At 40.8% G+C, this 25,017-nt stretch overlaps 1 protein-coding gene across 1 annotated transcript in view; it reads right to left on the bottom strand.

The window, feature by feature from the left end:
- Nucleotides 1–25,017, bottom strand: part of LOC125020299 — a 37,922-nt gene continuing 12,905 nt past the window's right edge. The window contains exons 2-14 of the mRNA XM_047605649.1: nt 11,887–12,162; nt 9,434–9,712; nt 8,910–9,212; nt 8,679–8,798; nt 8,514–8,531; nt 8,401–8,412; nt 4,743–4,834; nt 4,560–4,701; nt 1,863–2,141; nt 1,224–1,514; nt 837–947; nt 682–699; nt 1–576 (exon numbers count right to left, since the gene is read on the bottom strand). Coding sequence (XP_047461605.1) covers nt 530–576; nt 682–699; nt 837–947; nt 1,224–1,514; nt 1,863–2,141; nt 4,560–4,701; nt 4,743–4,834; nt 8,401–8,412; nt 8,514–8,531; nt 8,679–8,798; nt 8,910–9,212; nt 9,434–9,712; nt 11,887–12,162 — 1,988 coding nt within the window. The 3' untranslated portion in view covers nt 1–529. The remainder of the gene's footprint in view (nt 577–681; nt 700–836; nt 948–1,223; nt 1,515–1,862; nt 2,142–4,559; nt 4,702–4,742; nt 4,835–8,400; nt 8,413–8,513; nt 8,532–8,678; nt 8,799–8,909; nt 9,213–9,433; nt 9,713–11,886; nt 12,163–25,017) is intronic.

Genomic DNA, 25,017 nt, shown 5'->3' on the forward strand with positions numbered 1-25,017 from the left:
GTTGTCTGTCTATCATCTGGTGGAGAGGGTGGTCAGGATTATCCATGATTGAAAACAGTTTGTTAAGTGTCCTCTCCACCACCACCTCAAAAGTTTCCTGTGTGTAGCCAATGACAGAGCCAGCTTTCCTGATGGTGAGAGGGTTGGAGGCACTGTCCAGGTGTATATTGAAATCTGATATAAAAAGTGTATTACAACAGTCAGTAGCAGACTGCATAAGCATTTCTGAATCATGATTTGAAGCTAAAGGTCAGCACATGAAAAAAAAAATGTTAAGTAGAAAGAGCACAGCAGACTCCATGAGATCATGTCTTAGTATAGAAACAAATGTGATCTCAGGAATCTAGTATCAGGAGTTTTTATAAATGTCAATATTTAGTGTATAAATGTAATTCATGTTCGTATTGTAAGCCATTATATAAACACATACTTCTACTAGTTCTAATAACACGATTATTAGTTTTAATACTATGATAAGTTGATACATGATTAATGAAAATCCTGTAGACTGGAAGTGACTTGGTGTCAGTCAGGTTTCTGGTTTCAGTCTCAGAGAGCTCAGAGATGTTCTCAGATCTGTAAGATCAGAAACAAACTGAGTAAAGGATCCATTCATAGTAAATAAAAAACAGGATGAGATTTTTAGATCAGTTGAAACAGAATAAAATAAGTTTTACTTACCAGGTGGACAATATTGGTCTGAAAGGAAAATACATTTAGAGAAAAATTAGACCAAAAGAGAACAACTTCTCCTGACTCTGAGAATTACTCAGCTTATACTACAGGATGCTTCAAACTGTAGGATTCAACTCAAAGACTAAATCAAAGTAGCTCACCTTGTTTCTTTTTATGAACCATGAATCCAGCAGCTGCTGCAAAGACGACAACAACAACAACAACAACCACTGCAGAGATGATGGAGGTGGAGGTCTTTTTACTGGACTTCTCTGTTGAACAAAGTACAAACTAAATGTTAAGGAAAAGTATTTCAGTCCATTTATTGCAGGACTGAGTTTATTCCATTTTTTTCAATGTCCATCTCTTTCGTAACCTCAACAAGCAACAAATGTAAAAATACCAAAGAAAATAAACCGAAAATTTTAAATATTTCCAAGGATTTACTAAAATGAATAAGGAGGTGCTGAAAATGGATCTGACTAGGATAATAACCAATGTAATTGTAACAAATAATAACAAATGTAATACAAGTGATGTCCTCTTACCCCAGTTGGTTCTGATCTGTGTTTCATTCAGTTTGGTGATGATGTCGTCCTCCACACCAGAGAGATGAAACACACAGTCGTACCTCCTCCAGTCTTCAGGTGAGACTGATGAAATGTCCAGGTCAACATTCATCTGGAAGGATCCATCATGGTTGGGGAGGATCTCTCCATGTTCCACTCCTTCATGAATCTCCTCTCCATCTTTCCTCCAGAACATCATGGCTCTGTCAGGGTAGAAACCTGTAGCGTGGCAGCTGACTGGAGAGGAGGGAGTCTTCTGGAGGAGAGACACTGAGGGGACGTCGGAGGGAGAGAAATGGAGGAGGAAGAAGAACAAAAATAATTTAGTTAATAAAGAAATTATAGTTAGATACAAAGAATTAGTTACAGACATACTATATATTTCTAACATGATCATTTTTGCTGATTAACCACAAACACAGGTGGAGCTGATCTATGGTAATAAAATATATTAAAGAATATATTGAACCAATGATGGTGAGTAATAAAAAGTGAAGTGATTAGTTCTTTCTTGTCAAATATCTCAGAGAAGAGTCAGACTCACTGAACTGATAATACAACAAATATACAATAAACAGTATAGTGTTCACCAAACTACATCAGATCATGTGACTCTACCTGTTCTTAGCAGAGAGCTGTTCCCATACTTCAAAATCTTCTTCAACAACTCAGGGTAAATCTGAGTGAGGAATTCCTCATTGCGTTTCATTCTAACTGTATCTTCATCCCATTTCTGTTTGATAATATCAGCCTCTGGTCTCAGAGCGGTCCACGTCAACGTCTTCAGATCCAGTTCAATGAAGTCTTCTCCATCATAACCAAACCATGCAAAACCAGTGACCTCTCCAGTTGTTTCATCCCATTCACAACCATGCATAACCTGTAAAATGTGAACACCTGAGAGAGAGAGACAACAGAGATCATAATGAACAGTGATGTATAAATATCTGAAGATGATTTTAAATGATGATCCATTGTGTGATGCTCTGGTTTGTAGGCACTGCAGTGTATTCTGAATGGTTTCAGTAGCACTGCAGTAGCTTTAGTCATCATGATCTTTTTTATTTACGGGCAGTCATTCAACAAACAGTCAAGACATTTGTGTCAAACTCAAGTCAGTGGAGCCTACTACTCAAAGTGTTTCTACACGTCTAGACGTTGTAGTTTGTGTGAATAAGAGCACACACCAGTGTCCAGCACTGGGGGCTCCCCTAGGTTCAGTGTCAAGGACTCTTTAACATGTCTACTTGACAATGTCCTTCCATGAACCAGGGACTGGACCATTAAACCTGTGGTTTGTCAACAACCTGCAGCAGTGAATGTCTGAATGTACTGGCCATGGTTTCCAAGGAGAGGAACCTGGTCAGGAACATTTCACTGAGGGGGTATCTGAAAGACAGACCAACATTATTTCAAAATAAATTATTTCAGATGTCTCTGGCTGGACCTATTGATTCACAACTGAAAACAGAGTTATAAATGTTTCATTCATTTGCATTTGTGGTAGCACTCCATTGTCACTTCTCTTTGTTGTACCACTTGTTGAAGTCAGTCCACCAAAACTGTTTTGTTACATGAACGAGACATGACTTTCCCTTGATTTTATGATGTTTACTTGATCTAACTCTTTTTTCCAGCACCCTGGCGTAGACTTTCCTAGGGAAGCTGAGGAGTGTGATCCCCCTATGGTTGGAACACTCTGATCCCCTTTCTTAAAGACGGTCTACCACTCCAGAGGTGTCGCCCCTTATGTCCGTACAGTGTTGCAGAAGAATGTCAGCCTGGATAACCTTACAACATCCAGATCCTTAAGATACCCAGGACAGATCTCGTCCTCTCCTGGAGCTCTGCCGCAGAGGAGTTCACTACCTCAGCAACTTCCAAACCCGAGGCCCTCTGGCTCTGATTCCCTATAGAATACATGTCAGTGGGATTGAGGAGCTCCTCAAAGTATTCCTTCCCCCACCGGAGAATGGGCCCAGGCGATGTCTGCAGCTCCCTGTCCCCACTAAAAACGGTGTGACTGAGTTGCTGCCTGCCACACCTGAGGAACCGGACAGTTTGCCAGAACCTTTTGAAGGCAAGTCTTCTTTTATAACCTAACTGAACTCCTTCCATGCCCAAATTTTTGTCTCAGCCATTTCCCTGGCTGCAGACCAGACAGCTGCTTCCAGAGACCCACAGACCAATTATAACCTCTAGGCCTCCTTCTTCAGCCTGACAGCACCCCTCACTTCTGGTGTCCACTAGTGAGTTTAGGGGTTAATACCACAACCAGCACCAGTGACCTTGTGGCCACAACTAGCAACGGCTGCCTTGACAATGGCAGAGCAGAACATGTCTCATTCGGACTCAATGCCGTCCAGTAACCCCAGGATACGGTCGAAGCTCCGTCGGAGGTGGCAGTTAAAGACCATATAGATGGTCCATCTGATCCAGCCTACCAGGTGGTAATCAGTTGACAGCTCTGCTCCTCTCTCCTCTCGCAATCCAGCGTCTGTCCTAGGGGCTCCAAAAAGGGTGGGTACTTTGAACTACTGATTGGTGCATAAGGTCAGGACATAACAGTCAGGACCCATTCCCTGAGCTGAAGGCACAGGGAAGCAACTTTTTCGTCCACCTAGGAGAACCCCAACGTACAGACAGTAGAGTTTTTGGGCAAGCAAAAAGTCTACCCCAGCCCCATGGTTCTCACTCAGAGCAACTCCAGCAAAGAAGAGGGTTCAACCCCTCTCAAGGACTTGGGTTCCCGAGGTGATGCTATATGTCAAGGACATATGTCAAGGACTATGACTATATCTAGTCGATACCACTCGACCTCTTCCACAAGCTCCGGCTCCTTTGCTGCCAGAGAGGTGACGTTCCATGTTCCAAGAGCCAACTTCCATAACCCAGGATCAGACTACCAAGGTCCCTGTCTTGGTCTGCTGCCCAATCCACATAACACCTCCTGCAGGTGATGGGCACACAGGGAAATTATTTTACATCATTTACATAGTCTGTGGCTGCACCTAGTGTATCACAATGGAGAATAAGTTGGAATTGTTTTATGTATTTACATTATTTAAGGATTATCTGAACCCAACATGAAATGTGATGAACTAAATCAGACCAGATGATTCACTTGTCATTCATACTTAAGTAGCTTTTTTACATCCAAGACTGTTGAACTGATAAAAGGGAACCATCTGCTGGTGACCACTGTTCAATGTGAAGGTTCTTAGTGATCCGGGACATGGTATGTCTAAAAAGCTGGTCGGGAGAAATGTCCTTTCCAAACGAGCTGTTTATAAAACCAGGAATATGTAGACCTACCTGAACCTTCACTGTGGTTGAGACTATCGATCAAACTGTTCAGTCTGCTTTTGAAGGCGGGAGGTTGACTCTCAAAACACTGCTCAGTGTGCCATTCCAAGACTTGAAGATCGTCGTCAAATAATTTTTTCACCCAGTCTGTCTTGGTTCAAATATCTTGTTGCTGCCATCACAGTAAATCACCTGGATGTCATCAACCTGTCCTACGATCATAAACTCTGGAAGTTCTGGGTCTCCGGAGGACACAGTGGTGTAATATTTCAGTGAGTGTTTCACTGTGGAACAAGCAACACATAAAATATCACTGTACATGAAATAATAATAATGATATAACAATAATTTAAAGTAGCTTTTACCGCTGGAAAAAAAATTATAGGCATGACAAAGAGCAACATGGAGAGTCGAGGTTTATAACATCAATAAATACATAAATAAAACACAGTCACAAATATGACGCATCTAGTAAGCAGATAAAAATGTTCAAGCTGCACTCAAAGTGTTTTATTTGTATTGTTAACAACGCTGAAGTTAGTTTCTGATTCGCCAGCCTGAGATTCGGCACCTAAGGGGAAGTAAAGGGAAAATTACTGAATGTACAATGCAACTGTTTGCCCACTGATTGCTGTTTTTTTGTGACATTTCTTGATATGAAAGACGTATTTGAGACGTTTTAGGTAAGACATTAACTTTTTTTTTTCTGACACACACTATTGATAAATGTGAATGTGGAATGGATTCTTTTTATGAAATCTGTTATTGCTTGTGTGTGTGTGTGTGTGTGTGTGTGTGCGTGTGTGTGCGTGCGTGTGTGTGTGTGTGTTTGTGGGGGGGGGGGGTACGTTAATTAATGAAATGTGCTTTTCACTGATATGAGGTCCATCCTGTTACGCCCTATCCATCCTGTTTACTTTCATTAATGAAATGTGTCTTTCACTGATAGGAGGTCCACCTGTTACTTGTGTGTTTTTTTTGATAGAATTAAATAAAAATGACAAATATTAAGCATTTTTGTGTTCACTTGCAGTGTATGATTTGCCAAATCGTACTCACTTAAAAATCAAAGAAAATTTCACTGAAATTCCCTTTAATTCGAATAGAAATGTGTTGAAATTGGACTGTGCCTTAAAATAGAGCAAGACTTTTTGTGAATATTCTTGTTTGTGAGCATTCGTCAAAGTAGATATTTCAAATGTAAATTAAGGGACATTTCAATTCTCAGAAAATGGAATTATTATGATGAGTGAGTATTGAAAACATAAATTAGTAGGGATGAGAATGTCCTGTAACAGGGTGGACATTTAGTCTCTGTCACGTTCAAAGAATTTTATCAAAATCATTATATTATTTATATCCTGAGCTGGACCAATATAGTTTTCTTACAGTTTAATAAGTTTTTGATGAAATGGCACCGAATAGTAGGACTGACCCTTATTTATCGAGGCTGCAGCAGATCTGTGGAACAGAGTCAGAGGAATGACTCTAAGGAAAGGACGATGAAGAATGTGGCTGTGATCTTACCCGATGATGAAACCTGACACAAGAGAAGCAGCAAAACTAACTTCATCATCTTATCTCACGTGTGGTCAATACTCCAGCTGGATGAGATCTGGCTGAACCAGAAAGTAAAAACATTTCCACCGACGGTGTAAGGAGGATTTTTATCTCATCTCATCTTCTGCTACCTCTTATCCTCACTAGGGTGGTGGGGGTTGCTGGAGCCTATGCCAGCTGTCATTGGGTGAGGGCTGGGAGGGTACACCCTGGACAGGTCGGCGGTCCATCGCAGAGCTGGGGGTTTTATATATTTATTTGGTTATTTTCTAACTTTATTAAAAACAAACAGGTTCTGATACATCAACTGTAATCAGCTGGTAAAATGTTTTAATGTGGTGGGTTTGCTGTAAAACTTTTAATACAACAAGCTTTTTCATTTTGGCTGCATTTTATATTGATATAAAAATATTTCTGACGTGTCTGTTACTTGACACTTTTTTTCTGAATATAATCAATAAAATGTGTGAAAATTCAAGTCAATACAAGACTGTATAAGCATCTGAAAGAGAGACTAGGACATGAACAAGTGAATACAAGAAGAAATTATTATGTAAGGATGATGTAAATGTAAATGTAAATTCAGAAGTGTAACTAGTGAGCATCTACTTTAACAATTAGTTTATTGTTTCTTTTTATAATCAAAAGCAGCTGTTGAGATTTGTTCAGTAAGGAACAACATTAGTGAGTTGCAGAGGGAGTCGGAGAGGTTTAGAGAGACTAGGGAGTCTGGGGTAATGAGACTTTTTGGAACAGGAAGCATGTGTTTCCTGTCATGGGAAATCATTGCCAAGGCACCGCCCAATCATTGGGCTGTTGCCATGTTTCAGTGAGGCATACTAAGTCCAAGTTGTGGTTGAATATGAGAACTTGGATGAGAAGTTCTTTGTTGGTGAGTGAATGGATGCTGAGAAGACCAAAGGTGGCTGTGAAGATGAAAGATGGAGGGCAGGAGGCAGGGGGATTTAGAGGATGAGATGTGGGAAAGATCATTAGTGTTTGGGGACGATTTTTGGAGAACATCTTCTTTTTACAATTGTCTGGATGTGGAAGGTTGCAGAGGAAGGAGAGGCATTGGAGGGTAGCAGTAAAGTTGGGATGCCCTGACTGAACAGTAGGGGATGCTTTTCCCACGGGTGGATCTGTAGGAGCAGATGATGAGGAAGATGCGAACGGGTGTGTAGTGCAAACATGGCTAGTAAATAATATTCATAATCACGTTACTCAGTCACACAGACTGATGTGTGGATTGGAATTGGAGAGTTTATTAAAAAGCAAAACATCAGTAGATCCAAACATCTGACACATATTTACACGTACTGAAAAATGGTGACATTTTTGAAATGTTACAGAGTAAAACATATGACACTGATATTCAAGCGTTACTCTCAATAAATTATTAAGTAAGTTCAGGAACTACACCAGGTCACATATCCTTCTATTTCCCACGTTTACCTATAAAACTATATCCTAACCTTCTCTCTGTCTGTCTCAGGTCTCAACCCCCACCCTCCCCATCCCTCTCTTTCCTTTTCTTCCTCTTCCATCTTTCATTACAGGAACCAGGTTAACAAGGATCTGAAGCTTCCTGAGATGTGCCCCCAACCCGAGTCTCAATCCCTGGGTTCCTCTACCATCATGTTTACACATTCAGCCCTTCACTTCATTCCTTCCCTTCTCATCCCTCCATCCATTTCTCTCATGACCTGTCTATCAATAAACTAACTTTCTTCAATAAAGACGTGGTCGTTGTTAGTGTGATCAGAGTTTTGGAGCAACCCTGTGGAGGCTCTTTGTTCATGTTCAGTGTTGTTATGACTCATAACTGACCTTCTGATATGAGAAGGTCTATTTGATCCAGTTAGTAGTCTACCAGCAGCATTCTCCATAACCTGCAACCGACTGCTGGACGACTCACTAAGAGATGTAAAAAGTGTATTACAACAGTAAATACCAGACTGCATAAACATCTCTGATTCCTCATTTGAAGATAAAGGTCAGCACATGAAAAAATATAAAGTAGAAGCAGCACAGCAGAATCCATGAGACCATGTCTTAGAATAGAAACAAACGTGGTCTCAGGAATCTAGTATCAGGAGTTTAAAAAAAAAAAAAGAAAAAATGTAATTATAAATGTAATTCATGCTAGTATTGAAAGCCATACTTCTACTAGTTCTAGTAACATTACTATTAGTATTAATACTATGATAAGTTGATACACGATGAATAAAAATCCCATATACTTTGTCAGTCAGGTTTCTGGATTCAGTCTCTCAGAGAGCTCAGAGATGTTCTTTCAGATCTGTAAGGTCAGAAATGGAGTAAAGGGTTCATTTATAGTAAATAAAAAGCAGAAACAGCTTTTTAGATCAGTGAAACAGAATAAAAAAAAGTTTTACTTACCAGATGGACAATATTGGTCTGAAAGGAAAAGACATTTAGAAAAGAAATAAATAAAAATAGGCTAAAACAGAACAACTTCTTCTGACTCTGAGACTTACTCAGCTTTTACTGCTGGATGCTTCAAACTGTAGGATTCAACTCAAAGACTAAATCAAAGTAGCTCACCTTGTCTCTTTCTATGAACCATGAATCCAGCAGCTGCTGCAAAGACGACAACAACAACAACAACAACCGCTGCAGAGATGATGATGATGTTGGTGGAGTTCATGTCATCAGGCTTCTCAACTGAATAAAGAACAATCATAATGTTAAGAACAATCCAGATTAGATAAATTATCAACTAACCTGCAGAACAAGGCCTTAAATATCCAACTAACCACATTCATGTCCTCTTACCCCAGTTGGTTCTGATCTGTGTTTCATTCAGTTTGGTGATGATGTCGTCCTCCACACCAGAGAGATGAAACACACAGTCGTACCTCCTCCAGTCTTCAGGTGAGACTGATGAAATGTCCAGGTCAACATTCATCTGGAAGGATCCATCATGGTTGGGGAGGATCTCTCCTTGTTCCACTCCTTCATGAATCTCCTCTCCATCTTTCCTCCAGGACATCGTGGCTCTGTCAGGGTAGAAACCTGTAGCGTGGCAGCTGACTGGAGAGGAGGGAGTCTTCTGGAGGAGAGACACTGAGGGGACGTCTGCAGGGAGAAAAGGAGGAGGAAGGGGAACAAAAATATTAAGACATTAACCAGGTAGATACATGGAAACATATATTTATATGTTTCCAACATGTCCATCTTTGCTGATTAACCACAAACACAGATGAAGCTGATCTATGGTCATGAAATACATTAAAGAATATATTGAACCAATAAACAGTATAGTGTTCACCAAACTACATCAGGTCATGTGACTCTACCTGTTCTCAGCAGAGAGCTGTTCCCATACTTCAAAATCTTCATCAGCAACTCAGGATATTTCTTAGTGAGGAATTCCTGATTGATTTTTATTCTTTCTGTATCTGCATCCCATTTCTGTTTGATAATATCAGCCTCTGGTCTCAGAGTGGTCCACGTCAACGTCGTTAGATCCAGTTCAATGAAGCCTTCTCCATCATAACCATACCGTGCAAAACCAGTGACCTCTCCAGTCGTTTCATCCCATTCACACCCATGGATAGTCTGCAAAATGTGAACACCTGAGAGAGAGAGAGAGAGAGAGAGAGAGAGAGAGAGAGAGAGAGAGAGAGAGAACAGAGATCACAATGAACAATGATGATTTTAAATGATGATACATTGTGTGATGCTCTGGTGTGTCGACGCTGCAGTGTAATCTGAATGGTTTCAGTAGCATGCTGTAGTCATCATGACCTTTTTGATTTAATTTTATATTTGTGTCATTCAACAGTCAAGACATTGAAGTCAGTGGAGGTCTTGTATTTATCGAGGGCTTATCTACTGATTGGTAGCCTACTACACAAAGTGTTTCTACACGTCTAGACGTTGCAGTTTGTGTGAATAAGAGCACACACCAGTGTCCAGCACTGGGAGCTCCTCTAGGTCTACTTGACGCTGGTCTACTTGACTACTTGACACTGTCCTTCCATGAACCAGGGACTAGACCACTAACCCTGTGGTTTGTCAACAACCTGCAGCAGTGAATGTCTGAATGTATTGGCCATGGTTTCCAAGGAGAGGAACCTGGTCAGGAGCATTTCACTGAGGGGGTATCTGAAAGACAGACCAACATCATTTCAAAATAAATTATTTTCGTCTTTTCTTGCTTATCTGGGTCCGGGTCGTGGTGGCAGCAGCTTCAGCAGGGAGGTGCGGACAGCCCTCTCCATGGCAACTTCCACTAGCTACTCCGAAAGAACCAACTTTTGATCGGACCCTCTTTTCCAGCACCCTTGTGTCTACTTTTCCTGGGAGGCTGAGGAGTGTGAGCCCCCTATAGTTGGAACGCATCCTCTGGTCCCCTTTCTTAAAGATGGTCAGGACAGCCCTACAACATCCAGATCCTTAAGATACCCAGGACGGATCTCGTCCTCTTCTGGAGCTCTGCCGCAGAGGAGTTCACTATCTTGGCAACTTCCCAATCCCAGGCCCTCTGGCTCTGATTCCCTATAGAATACATGTCAGTGGGATTGAGGAGCTCCTCAAAGTATTCCTTCCCCCACCGGAGAATGGGCCCAGGCGATGTCTGCAGCTCCCTGTCCCCACTAAAAACGGTGTGACTGAGTTGCTGCCTGCCACACCTGAGGCACCGGACAGTTTGCCAGAACCTTTTGAAGGCAAGTCTTCTTTTATAACCTAACTGAACTCCTTCCATGCCCAAATTTTTGTCTCAGCCATTTCCCTGGCTGCAGACCAGACAGCTGCTTCCAGAGACCCACAGACCAATTATGAACTCTAGGCCTCCTTCTTCAGCCTGACAGCACCCCTCACTTCTGGTGTCCACTAGTGAGTTTAGGGGTTAATGCCACAACCAGCACCAGTGACCTTGTGGCCACAACTAGCAACAGCCACCGTGACAATGGAAGAGTTGAGCAAGGCCTATTCGGACTCAACGTCCCGTGCCTCCCCCGGGATGTGGTTGTGGTCACTTTTTGATTGCACCGACCAGGTCTGTGCGGTATCTTCCCCTGCCATCTGATCCAACCCACCAGGTGGTGATCAGTTGACAGCTCTGCTCCTCTCTTCTCCCAAGTATCCAGATCATACGGTCGCAGGTCAGATGATATGACTATAAGTCAATCATCGACCAACGCCGTCATGGTACGAAGAGCACCAATGAACAACTCTATGTTTATCCTAGGGCCTCCAAAAAGGGTGGGTACTCTGAATTGGTGCATAAGTTCAAACAGCACTCAGGACCAATTCCCCAACCCCAAGGCACAGGGAAGCAACCCTTTTGACCACCTGGGAGAACCCCAACATATAGCAAGTAGAGTCTTGGGGCAAGCAAAAAGTCCACCCCAGCCCCCTGGCTATGTGTCAAGGTGAAGCCAACTATATCTAATTGATAACACTCTTCCATAAGCTCCAGCTCCTTCCCCACCAGAGAGGTGACATTCCCTGTTCCAAGAGCCACTTTCCATAATCCTTCCTTCACCTCCTGTGGGTGGTGGGCACACAGGGAAATTATTTTACATCATTTAAATAGTCTGTGGTTAAACCTAGTGTATCCCAACGGAGAATGAGTCATGAATGTCTTATGCATTTACATTATTTAAGGATTATCTGAACCCAACATGAACTGTGATGAACTAAATCAGATCAGACAATTCTTTTGTCATGCATACTAAAGTAGTTGTATTTACATCCGAGACTGCTGTACCGATAAACAGGAACCTGAAGTATATAGGCCTACCTGAACCTTCACTGTGGTTGAAACTCTCAATCAAATTCTTCAGTCTTCTTTTGAAGATGGGAGGTTGACTCTTAAAGCACTGGTCAGTGTGCCATTCAAAGACTTGAGAATCGTTGTCAAATAATTTTTTCATCCAGTCCTGTCTTGTTTCTAATGTCTTGTTGCAGCCATCACAGTAAATCACCTGGATGTCATCAACCTGTCCTACGATCATAAACTCTGGAAGGTTTGGGACTCCAGAGGGCACAGTTGTGTAATACTTCAGTGAGTGTTTCACTGTGGAACAAGCAACACATAAAATATCAGGGTAAATGAAACAATAATAATGATACAATAATAATTTAAAGTAGCTGTTACACTCACCGTTAGAAAGAATAAACAAAATTAAAAAGGCTTAAAGGCATGACAAAGAGCAACATGTAGAGTCGAGGGGAAAACGTCAATAAACACATAAATAAAACGGTCACAAATAAGATATACACAGATAAAAATGTTCAAGCTGCACTCAAAGTGTTTTATTTGTATTTTTAACGACGCCGAAGTTAGTTTCCGATTCGTCAGCTTCCGATTCGACACTTAAGGCGAAAGTTAAGGAGAAATTAACGTGCACTGGTTGTTGTTGGAGCTTTTTTTGTGGCACGTCTTGATGTGAAGACATTTTAGATATTTTAGGTAAGACATTAATTGATTTGTCTGACACCCACTATTCTATTTGTGAGTGTTTTATTTTATTTGGGAAAATGATCAAAGGGAGACTTCACTGCTTTTGTTTGATACGTTTAGACCTCATTAGACCAGGTTCCAGTTTAAAAACCACTAAACCTAGACTTCTCAGATCTTGTCCGGATTATCCTACAGTGGCTAAACATTCATTATAACACAATTTCTGAAGTGTGAAAGCTTTATTCTATCTGTGAAAATGCAATGTCGAATCGGAAACTAACTTGAGCGTCGCGTGAACTGAAAATGAAACTTAAGAGTCGAGAGAAAAAACTTACTCCAGTTGAAAAAAAAAAAAACGATGAAGAATGTGGATGTGATCTTACCTGATGACGAAACGTGACAAAAGAGAAGCAGCAAAACTAACTTCATCATCTTATCTTACATGTGGTCAAGACTCCAGCTGGATGAGAACTGACTGAACCAGAAAGTAAAATGTCGGAGTCTCCACCGACCGTGTAAAGGGGCTTTTTATTTTTTATTTTATTTTTTTTTTTTTTATTTTCCAACTTTATTTAAAACAGGGAGGTTCTGATACAAAGACAACTGTAATCAGTTGGTAAAATGTTTTAATGTGGTGGATTTGCTGTAAAACGTTCAATACAACGAGCGTTTTCATTTTGGCTGCATTTTATATTAATATAAAAATATTTCTGACGTGTCTGTTACTTGACACTTTTTTTCTGAATATCATCAACAAAATGTGTGAAAATTCAAGTCAATACAAGACTGTATAAGCATCTGAAAGAGACACAAGAACATGAACCAGTTAATACAAGAAGAAATTATCATGAAAGGATGATTAATGTAAATTTAGAAGTGTAACTAGTGAGCATCTACTTTAACAATTAGTTTATTGTGACCTCTTTATAATTAAAGCAGTTGTGAGCACTGAATAAAATGACTCATGTGAAAAATCTATTGAAGACCTGGATGTCTTGGTTTGATTAGACTCTCAGTGAAAGCTGTTTCAGTTTCCTTCCACTAGAGGGCGACAACAACCGTAAAATGGTCACTGAGGTAAAATTCACTGTCAGGACATTTTCTGATCTTCAGGCATAATTGTAATAACTTAGAAGTAAAATGATGATGTTGTAAAAGACCCAGTTTCATTAAACATAGACAGAAAGTGCAGAATTAATTGTTCAGATGATTCATGAGTCAAATCTCTAAAATCCAAGGGCAGTATCAGGTGTTTGACTAATTAAAGGTTGGATACAACAACAAAAACAGACTTTCTTGAACTGAACACCAGCCCTATGTTTTAGTTCATGTGAGAGAGGAGGGGTTCTTGAAACCAATAGCCACTGGCTTAAAAACTGACCGACCAGGAAACACTGGAAGAAAAATAAAGTCACTCTGTCTCCATATCAGGAGTTTATTGGGAGCACGTACACTTTGACTTCTCTGTGAATATTATTCTTGATATTCTTCTTCTGACGTGCAGAGCTGCAGATATTTCTGCTTTTTGTCTGTAGGAACTGGTTCCCATGAGTGATACTAAATGCAGTTCTAAATATTTATATGTCAGTGTTGTGAGTTGTTCAGGGGATGAACTGCATCATGTCCAATGTGTCAAGTTCTGTTACCTGAGCTGGTGTGTTTTGGACTGTAGCAGCAGACAAGTAGAGACAAGCAGAAAGATGAAGCAGAAACACATGATAAGATCTAGAGACACATTCAGATTTTCTCATTTGCTTTATTGGAAAGACTGTAATTGTTTATTTACAGGTACAAATGTTCTTTCAACCTAAATCACAGTATGAACCAAAACCAGCTCAGATGATTGGTTCAGCATTTAATAAAACATATTCGTTAGGATCTTAGACTTAGATTTGGACAGACTTTAATGATCCACAAGGGAAATTACTTTGTCACCTTAGCTTGGCAGCACATAAAAAAAACAACAAACAAAAAAACAAAACAAAAAAAACAAGAAAAATCTAATAAAATAAGATTAGATTAAAAATAATCACCTGCAAAATAAACAAATTTACAGAATTAGCAAGTAGTTGGCAAAAACAGTGTCCAAACAGCGATGTGTTGTTTGGCCATGGTGTTTCCTTGTCCGCTGAGGGGGGGATGAAAATACAAACGGAGTGTGTCAAAACCATGGAGTCCCGAAGCGGGGCACAGACGTACTGAGGTCCAATGAACCAGGTCTCCAACGCCCTTCGCATGACACGTTCCCTCTGGGAACCATCAAACGCACACAGTCCATTCATTCTGCCACCAAAGACCTCATTTTCCCCATGAGGACAGACGGCACCGCTGACGAGAACCCCCCTCCTCTACTCCACCACCTCCAGCTCCAGCCTGGCATCCCCAGCACTTCTTCTGAAGTTCAGCGAGGATCGCAGGCCTCTCTCCAGGTACATGGACAGCGCTAACAGCTGATCACAGGAACACACCACCAGACACAACGGCCGCTCCGCCGAACTCCACAAGCAACGACACAGCCGAAAAGAAAAAGCCCCCCCAAAAAAAAAAAACGAAAAAAACATTTTGACTGGTTCAAGGTACAGACAAGTCAGACTAAAACAACCAATAACACACTAGGAAATCCCCTAAAAAGGTTACATTGCAGAGCTCCTGGCGGCATTTAGACAAGTTCAGTCAAGTTATTTTGTAGTTATAAACCAGCTCAGTTCAGAGCTTCTTCACTATCTGTAAGGTCACAAACAAACAGAGAATCTACAGAGAATCCAGTGATGTAATATTTTAATGTTTCACTGTGAGAAAAACAACAATTATAATATGTTAGTCTCTTAACCCAGTTTCCTTTGAAACACGTCATGTAACATATACACCGATGGAAAGGTTTCAATTCAAGATTTTAAATATTATTAGGCATCACTGAAGTATGAACAAAACAGAAGAAGAGAAATATTTCTCAGTCTCTCGAATCTTAGTCGTAATTTGTTTTTTTTTTAATCTTGTGGATTTGTCGTTCTATGAAGCCAAGTGTTGATGTTCCTTGTTGTAGACTCCATTTTCTCTTATATTGTCTTGTTAGTCTTTAGTTTCCTTTAGTTATTAATAAAATGATAAATAAGTGGTTTACTGTAATGGTTGCTGTGTGTGGTATTTATCAGAGTAAAGTCATGTGGACAAATGAAAAGTCATCTTCCAATCCCAATTATAAAAAAGAAAAGCAGTTGTTAACAGAGTCAAGTTGATGTAAAATGTTGAAGAAAACTTCTTCAACTTCAACGTGAGTGAGCTTAAGGTGTGTACTATGATTACATTCACTCTGTGACTGTTTGTTTTGGCACTGAACTCAATAAAACTTCTATTTAGTGCTCAGAGAGGTGACTGTTAGTCAAACACCCACAGAGAAAACATGAACAGCACATAATAGAGCTGCTCACAGTCAGCTGTCAGGTCAACCTAAATCACAGTATGAACTAAAACCAGCTCAGATGATTGGTTCAGCATTTAAACATATTCATTAGGATCTTCATACACATTAAAGTTCAATCAATACAATGAGCTGCAAGAGAACAAGTCACTGCTGTGAGAGTTCAGGTGAGCTCACATTTAAACATCATCATCATCAGGTCTGAAAGTAACTTGCTGTCCTGTTTTGGCATATAGACATATAGACAGTTAAAGGTCAACTCATAGTCTGGAGAAATCATCAACCGTTTGTTAGATCAGATGAAACAGAATGAAATCAGTTTTACTTACCAGGTGGAAGACGTTGGTCTGAAATGAAAAGTAAAGACACGTCATTTCAGTTCCAGTTGTTAATGTCAGAATATCTTTCATCATCTTATCTCCAGTGAATATGATCCTCTTCTACTCACTCAACCTGAAGAATAAATCCACTCTGCTCTTCTGTTTAGTTCTCACTTTGTTTCTTTCTTCATCACTTCTCTCCCTCATCATCATAGTATAGTCATGTTCTCCTGACTTCTCCTGACTCTGAGACTTACTCAGCTTTTACTGCTGGATGCTTCAAACTGTAGGATTCAACTCAAAGACTAAATCAAAATAGCTCACCTTGTTTCTTTCTATGAACCATGAATCCAGCAGCTGCTGCAAAGACGACAACAACAACCACTGCAGAGATGACGATGGAGGTCTGGTTACTGGACTTCTCCACTGAATAAAGAACAATTAAGGACAATCCAAGTTAAACAGTTTAGAACACCTCATTTACTTTCCATCCTCGTTAGAGTCTGTTTAGATAAATTATCAACTAACCTGCAGGACAAGACTTTAAATATCCAACTAACCACATTCATGTCCTCTTACCCCAGTTGGTTCTGATCTGTGTTTCATCCAGTTTGGTAATGATGTCGTCCTCCACACCAGAGAGATGAAACACACAGTCGTACCTCCTCCAGTCTTCAGGTGAGACTGATGAAATGTCCAGGTCAACATTCATCTGGAAGGATCCATCATGGTTGGGGAAGATCTCTCCATGTTCCACTCCTTCATGAATCTCCTCTCCATCTTTCCTCCAGAACAACAAGGCTCTGCCAGGGTAGAAACCTGTAGCGTGGCAGCTGACTGGAGAGGAGGGAGTCTTCTGGAGGAGAGACACTGAGGGGACGTCTCGGGGGAGAAATAGAGGAGGAAGAGGAACAAAAATAATTTAGATTATAAAGAAATTAACAGGTAGATACATGGAATAAAGTACAGTCATACTATATATTTCTAACATGATGATCTTCGCTGATTAACCACAAACACAGATGGAGCTGATCTATGGTCATAAAATATATTAAAGAATATAGTGAACCAATGATGGTGAGTAATAAAAAGTGAAGTGATTAGTTCTTTCTTGTCAAACATCTCTTCATCTTTCTCAGAAGAAGAGTCAGACTCATTGAACTGATAATACAACAAATCTACAATAAACAGTATAGTGTTCACCAGACTACATCAGGTCATGTGACTCTACCTGTTCTCAGCAGAGAGCTGTTCCCATACTTCAAAAACAACTTTAGCCACTCAGGACAAGTCTTAGTGTGGAATTCCACACTGTCTTTTATTGTAAGAGTCTCTGCATCCCATTTCTGTTTGATAATATCAGCCTCTGGTCTCAGAGCGGTCCACGTCGAGGTCTTCAGATCCAGTTCAATCACATCTTCTCCACCATAACCAAACTGTACAAAAGCAGTAAACTCTCCAGTTGTTTGATCCAATTCACAGCCACTCATGAACTGTAAAATGTGAACACCTGGGAGAGAGACAACAGAGATCACAATGAACAGTGATGTATAAATATCTGAAGATGATTTTAAATGATTATCCATTGTGTGATGCTCTGGTTTGTAGACGCTGCAGTGTAATCTGAATGGTTTCAGTAGCATGCATTAGTCATCATGATCTTTTTTATTTACGGGCAGTCATTCAACAAACAGTCAACACATTCATGTCAAACACAGTCAGTGGAGGTCTTGTATTTATCGAGGGCTTTTCTACTGATTGGTAGCTTACTACTCATAGTCTTTCTACACATCTAGATGTTCTTGTTTGTGTGAATAAGAGCACACACCAGTGTCCAGCACTGGGAGCTCCTCTAGGTTCAGTGTCAAGGACTCTTCAACATGTCTACTTGACACTGTCCTTCCATGAACCAGGGACTGGACCACTAACCCTGTGGTTTGTCAACAACCTGCAGGAGAGAATGTCTGAATGTACTGGCTATGGTTTCCAAGGAGAGGAACCTGGTCAGGAACATTTCACTGAGGGGTAACTAATCATTGTACTGCTCAGAAAGACAGACCAACATCATTTCAACATAAATGATTCTTACATCCTTTAAATAGTCTGTGGCTGCACCTGTTGATTCACAAGTGAGACAGAGTTGTAAATGTTTTATTCATTTACATTATTTAATGATTTACCTGAACCTAAAATGAAATGTGATGAACTAGATCAGATCAGATGGTTCATTTGTCATTCATACTAAAGTAGTTTCTTTACATCCAAGACTGTTGAACTGATAAATGGGAACCATCTGCTGGTGACCACTGTTGAATGTGAAGGTTCTCAGTCATCCAGGACATGGTACGTCAAAAACAAACTAAAACTAAAAGGTGGACTTGCTGAGTTTCTCTGAGATGTTTCATCCAAGAAGCTCCTTCAGTTCTAAATGACTGGTTGAGAGAAATGTCCTTCACAGACCAACTGTTCATAAAACCTGGAATATGTAGACCTACCTGAACCTTCACTGTGGTTGAAGAGCTGGATCAAACCGTTCATTGAGATTTTGAAGAGGGGAGGTAGAATCTCAAAACACTGTTGAGTGGCCCATATCCACACTTGGGGGTTGCCATCAAATAATCTTTTCATCCAGTCCTGTCTTGTTTCAAATATCTTGTTGCTGCCATCACAGTATCCCACCTGGATGTCATCAACCTCTTCTACAATCATAAACTCTGGAAGGTTTGGGGCTCCAGAGGAGGCAGTGATGTAAAACTTCAGTGAGTGTTTCACTGTGGATCAAACAACAAAAATGTTTCTATTAAATAAAATAATAAAAATTATTGATTATCATTAATACTAAATTAAATATGGACTTAGGTTTCATTTGATAGAAGGAGTCTGGTAAAACATCAACTGTGTGAGAACAGTTAAAGTCATGACACAGAGCAACATGTAAGGTCGAGTGGAAAGAATTTAAAGAAAGATGATAAAGAATGTGAATGTGATCTTACCTGATGATGAAATATGACACAAGAGAAGCAGCAACAACAACGTTTTCATCCTGATTTTTATTTATTTTTATTTTTTATTTAGATGAAGACATTGGGCCATCGGCTGGTAAATATCTGGGTGTCTGAATCCAAAAGTCAATCTGGTACTGGAGATAAAGCCAGTCCCTGCTTGGTTTTGTGGTATGAACCTGTTCAGAGCGCATGCACGGACAGTTTTTCAAAATAAAATCGTTGAGAATAATTTCACTCCGTCAGTAAGTAAATGGTGAGTGTACAGTCTGAGAATCAGTTTGTGGAGACAGAGATTTTCGTTTTAATTTCTATCTGAAATTATAATGGGAACAGTTTTCATTCTAAGACGTTTAGATGGATTTTTATTTTGTAGTTCCGCGTATTTCTTAATAAGAGGTGGACCAGTAGCGTCACCATCCAGGAAGGACGTACAGGTAGAAGAACTCTTGCATTAACAGGTCGCAAAAAACATTTTAAATAATTTTATCTGGAGATGCAAAGTGAGAAAAGACAGAAAACACAGAATTTGTTCGTCTTGCTTTCTTAAATAAAATAAATAAATAAATAAATCTGGCACACACACACACACACACACACACACACACACATTCATGTTTAAGCTGAACTCTGCCTCGCAGAAACATCCAGTAATTACCACCGGTGTCCACTAGATGGCGACAAAACACAGACAGTAATTAAACTCGCATTGAGTATTAATAAACAATAAACATTTAATTTAAGATGCAGTAAATCCATGATAAAAAGTAGTGGTGCTGGGTTTGACAATGTGAAATAGATTCAAATATTGTTTACACTTGAAATAATGCACTTATGATCCCACAACTCAGTACATAACCTTCCTGTTGTCGTCTGGGTCAAATCTGATCTGAATGTTTCTAAATCACATAATTTGATATAAATGTGTTTGTGGGATGTTGACTCTGAAAAGAAGCGTCCAATATATAGTAATTAGTTGAGAGGAAGGTGGCTCTAAATGTTTAACAGAGAATTAGATGATGAGACACAAACATTACAGGTCAGAGAAAGTGGTCTGTGATGCTGAAGGTAGTTTGATCTGGTCTGTAGACACATAACTGACTAACAGGGTCTGGTGTGTACTTTTGTTCTGCAGTGGATAGAAAAATTTATTGTAGAGTTGTCAGAAAAAAAGATCAGTGACAGTGTGGCACTGTGTAAGAGCACTCATGGAAGAGCTTTGCACAGAAATGAAGCAAATGCCTGCTGCTGTAATGGAGACAGGTACTCACCTCCATAGATCAAAGCAGAAAGGTTGCTAAAGGTGCAGCGAAGAGAAAAGGGGTGAAAACTGCATACACTATTTCAAATGTGGACAAGAAGATCACTTCTCCTGTGGATACAGGGCACAGAGAAACTGGTCAGGAAATGAACACGGGCCACTGAGGTGGGACCAACAGTAGTCAGAGGTAGAGCGTCCCAAAATGAATAGCTACCACTCAGCCCAGTAAGTCTACCCATGGCCGCTCTAGAAAAAAACAGCCAACACATCTTCAGCTGAATGTGAGGTTAACGATCTGCCTTCCTGATGCCAGTCACAGATAGTAAGCCTTGTAGGAAACAGATGTATGGTAGACTTTTTTTTATGGACAATGACCTAGTTAAAGTACTCTGGGACACTAGAGCACAATCAATCATTGTGAATTACTCTTGGTGACTGAACCAGCTTCCCCACACAGTTGTCACAGTTGATGCAGAAAGGTGGGTCAGAGTCAGAGACAGGTGTGGTTTGTACGGGTGTAAAAAAAGTCTCCTTAGCAGCTAACTAAGTCACTACTATCTACAGGTGAGGTCACAAGCTAAGGACCACATATGTTGTTTTCATCTGATGTGCTGAATCCTCCATCAGAAGGCGTGGTATAATTATGTAGTGGTGTGAATCCCAGAAGCTAAAGTGACCTACATAGCCAGACCAGTGGTCAACACCACTGACAAGAATCAAGAATCTTTATTGTCATTATGCAAGGCACAACGAAATTCTGTTCAGCAGCTCTTGGTATAAATGTACAGACCTGAGATATATAAATAATATAAATATAGAATAGGAAATATAAAATAGAATAACAAGTTAAAATAAAAAATAGAATTTAAGAATAAAATAAGATGAGATGAGAGGTAGTAGTGCAATCAAGGATATTTAAAGTGACCAGTATGAATATTGCATGTATAGCAGCATGTTTAGACATACCACCCACCTGGACTGTCATAAAGAGGTAGGACACCTTGAGCCCATCAAGACCGTGTACTCAGACGTGGGCTGCATCCTCTCTCTCAAGATGCACCCTTCATGATACCAGCCCGGTGCAAAAGACAGAAACGTCCATCCCAAAGTCTCTCCACAAGAAGTTACACAGTGCCTACAGGGCATACTGAATAAAGGATGGATTATATCCTCCCGATCCCCTTATTCATCGCTTGTGGTATGTGTCCGTAAGAAGGATGGTGATCTCAAGCTCTGTTCTGACTTCAGAGGTCCCAATACAGGGAATCAGGACATGTTGGACGCACTGGGTGGGAGCTTATGGTTTTCGGTATTAAACCAGGGCAAGGCGTAACACCGGGGCTTTTTGGACAAAGAGAGCCGTCCCTTGACAGCTTTCATTACACCCTAGGGGCTCTATGAATGGGTGCGCACCTCCTTTGGTCTGACTTCCACACTTGCAGAATTCCAGAGGAGCATGGAGTGGTGTTTGGCTGCCCTGAGAGACACGATATGCCTCCTGCACCTGTATGACAACTTAGCACACAGCAGCAGCTTTGAGGAGGATCACTTGGAGCATATCTACCTTGTTCTTCAGCGATATAAAAAGCACCGTGTGAAGTTGACACCAAATAAATGTGAACTGTTCAAGTCCAGTGTGAAGTTCCTTGGGAAATTGGTGGCAGGAGAGGGTTACACAATGGACCCAGCAGAGATGGCTCCGGTGAGGGCTGTGCTATATTACTAGATCCTACGTGTTTCCTTCACCTTGATATATGTATCCATGACAGAAGTTTGTTAATCTTGTTTCTCCTGTTCTTCTTTTCTCTCTATCCTCTCTGTTTCTACCCGGCTGGCCTTCGGAAGACAGGTCCCTCCGTATGAGCTGGGTTCTGCTCAAGGTTTCTTCCTGTTAAAAGGGAGTTTTTCCTTGCCACCATTGCCCTTAGGCTTGCTCTAGAGGTTGCAGGCTTGTTTTTGTGAGGTGTCTTGAGACAATTTGTATTGTTATTGGCGCTATATTAATAAAAGTTAATGGAATTTAATTTAATTAAAAGAAAAAAGACACCTGCCACTGTTGGTGAGGTACACCAGACACTCCGGCTCCTCTACTGTTACAGACCTTTTATGCCCAAATTCTCCTATGTGGCCCATCTGCTGTACAACCTGCTGTCCCAAACCATAAAAACCACACCCTAGATCAGGCAAAAGGGAAGCGATCGACAATGGTAAAGACAAATAAAGGTCACTTACCATCATGCATGCCCATCCAGTGGACCAGCTCCCATCAGGACGTATTGAATCAGCTTGTCGATGCTCTCACAGGCCTCCTGTCCTGGGGTATCCTGACTTCACCCAGCCATTTGTATTACACTGTGATGCATCAGAAGTTGGCCTGGGTGCCGTGTTGTATCAACAGCAGCAAGGGAAGATGAGAGTCATAGTTTATGGATCCCGCACCTTAAGTCTGGCAGAGAACAAGTACCATCTCTCTCCATGTTAGCGCCTTGAGTTTGATGAAAGAAGATGGGACTAGCCAACCACTCACCTCTCTCAAATCCGCAAGGCTCAGGAAGTGGATGAAGTCCTGTCAAGAGTACTGAGGTAAAAGTCGCAAAACATGAGGTCCAGTAGAACTGAAGCGAGAGTATAGCACCTTTCTGTAGCTGTACTGTTAAAACAGTGGCTAAAGATCCAGATGGACCTGCACCACAGAACATCCCACAGAGAACAACTGCTGATCCCTAAACGCTATCAGGTTTTCAGAGAGCTACACCAACATATGGGTCACTTAGGTGTCGAAAGGACCCCCACCATGACACAAGAGTTTGAGAACAAACTGATGGCAAGACTAAAGAAACTCTCCAAGGCTCACATACAACACCTTACCACCCACAGGGAAACAGACAAGTGGAAAGATTAAACCGCACCCTGTTGTCCATGCTGTGCACCCCAGAGATAAAGAGAAGGAAGATTGAAAGGAGCCTTTGGCTAAGGATGTCCACGCCTATAACTGCACAAAGAGTTAAGGAACAGGGTACGCGTCTTACTATCTTCTCTTTGGACATGCTCCTCGCTTGCCCATTGACCTGTTGGTTGATCTAAAACAAGACTCTCATGACACTTATGATGACTATGTGAGTAACTGGAAGAGGAAAATGCAAGAGGCATACCTTTTCAGCTGTTTTGGCAGCAGTCGGTGGAAAAGCCCACTATGACAGAAAAACGCATGGGAGAGACCTCCAGTCTGGTGATGGACTCCTTGTCAGAAACCTAACCCCCAGATGTGAATGGTAAAGGGCAGGACACAGAAATCTTCTGCTGCTTCCTACTTCCTACCTCCAGAGCAACCACCAGTAAACACACTCAAACAGACGCTTAAAGAATTTCAAAGAAAAAGACGGGACCACAACGTCAACCAGTGCAGCATGCAGAGGCCAGTGACATCCATAATGATGACTACAGCGACACCTACCAGTGGCATCGCAGATCCAGCAGAGGACGGCAACAGAGCCAGGCCCCGTTGAATCCTCTGGCGGAAACTTTCCGAAGAGGGTTTGCCTTTACAGAGCAAAGAGGATTTGCCACTACAGAGCAAGGAGGAGGTGCCCCTGCAACTACAGGGACCTACCTTGAGCCTTGACACACCTGGACATGATGAGTCAAAGGCAGACTCTCCAGCCCTGAATACTGGTAAACCGTCAGCGACAGCCCCAGAGATTAAGGCAACAGACTAAGGTCCTGAGTTATGATATATTGGGTCAGCCTTCCCTGGTGCAGAAAAGTTGTAAAATAACAGAGACTCGGATTAGTCAGACTAAGAACTTTTGGAGGCCTTGGATGGTTGAGGTGTGTTAAAAGAATACCACAAGGTTTATAGAAATGTCAGGAGACAATTTATTTTGTGGGGGAGAGTGTGGATCTGTGTGTCTAAAGAGACAGGAAAATATTGCCCACTCTTTAAAATCTATGTTGAGTTGCAAAATAATGGAAAATATCTTTTTCTGCTGTATCTAAGAAGTCATTCATGTTACCCTGTTTAACTGAGTTTTGTCAGTAGAGTCTCACATCAGTATCTGACCAAGTTGAACTTGGAGAAGTTGTCAGTACGTGATGAGTGAATCCAAGTTTGTATTCAACAGAGAGCACTTGTGGTGCTAACACTTGTTTGAGGTTTTCTACAGACAATTAATATGTGCACAAGAGGGAACAACACCTCATTCTTAAACGCGTAACAACAGCACTATTGTCTATTCAAATAAATCTTTATTGCTCGTTCCTATTCTGCATCGATATAATGGACACACAGTAAACTACATTTTATTTTCATCAGAATTTGTTAGAAAATGCAGTTTTGCCCAAAGTTTAGTGTCATTAATATAATGTGAACTAACCTAAATGTGAATAATGGAGACAATCTTTGAAAAAATGCTTTATTAAAAAGTGAAACATCCATTGATACATTTGACAGATATTTATATGTATTGA

This window comes from Mugil cephalus, chromosome 14 (assembly GCF_022458985.1).
Source record: "Mugil cephalus isolate CIBA_MC_2020 chromosome 14, CIBA_Mcephalus_1.1, whole genome shotgun sequence".
In the NCBI taxonomy this organism is placed as follows: Eukaryota; Metazoa; Chordata; class Actinopteri; order Mugiliformes; family Mugilidae; genus Mugil; species Mugil cephalus.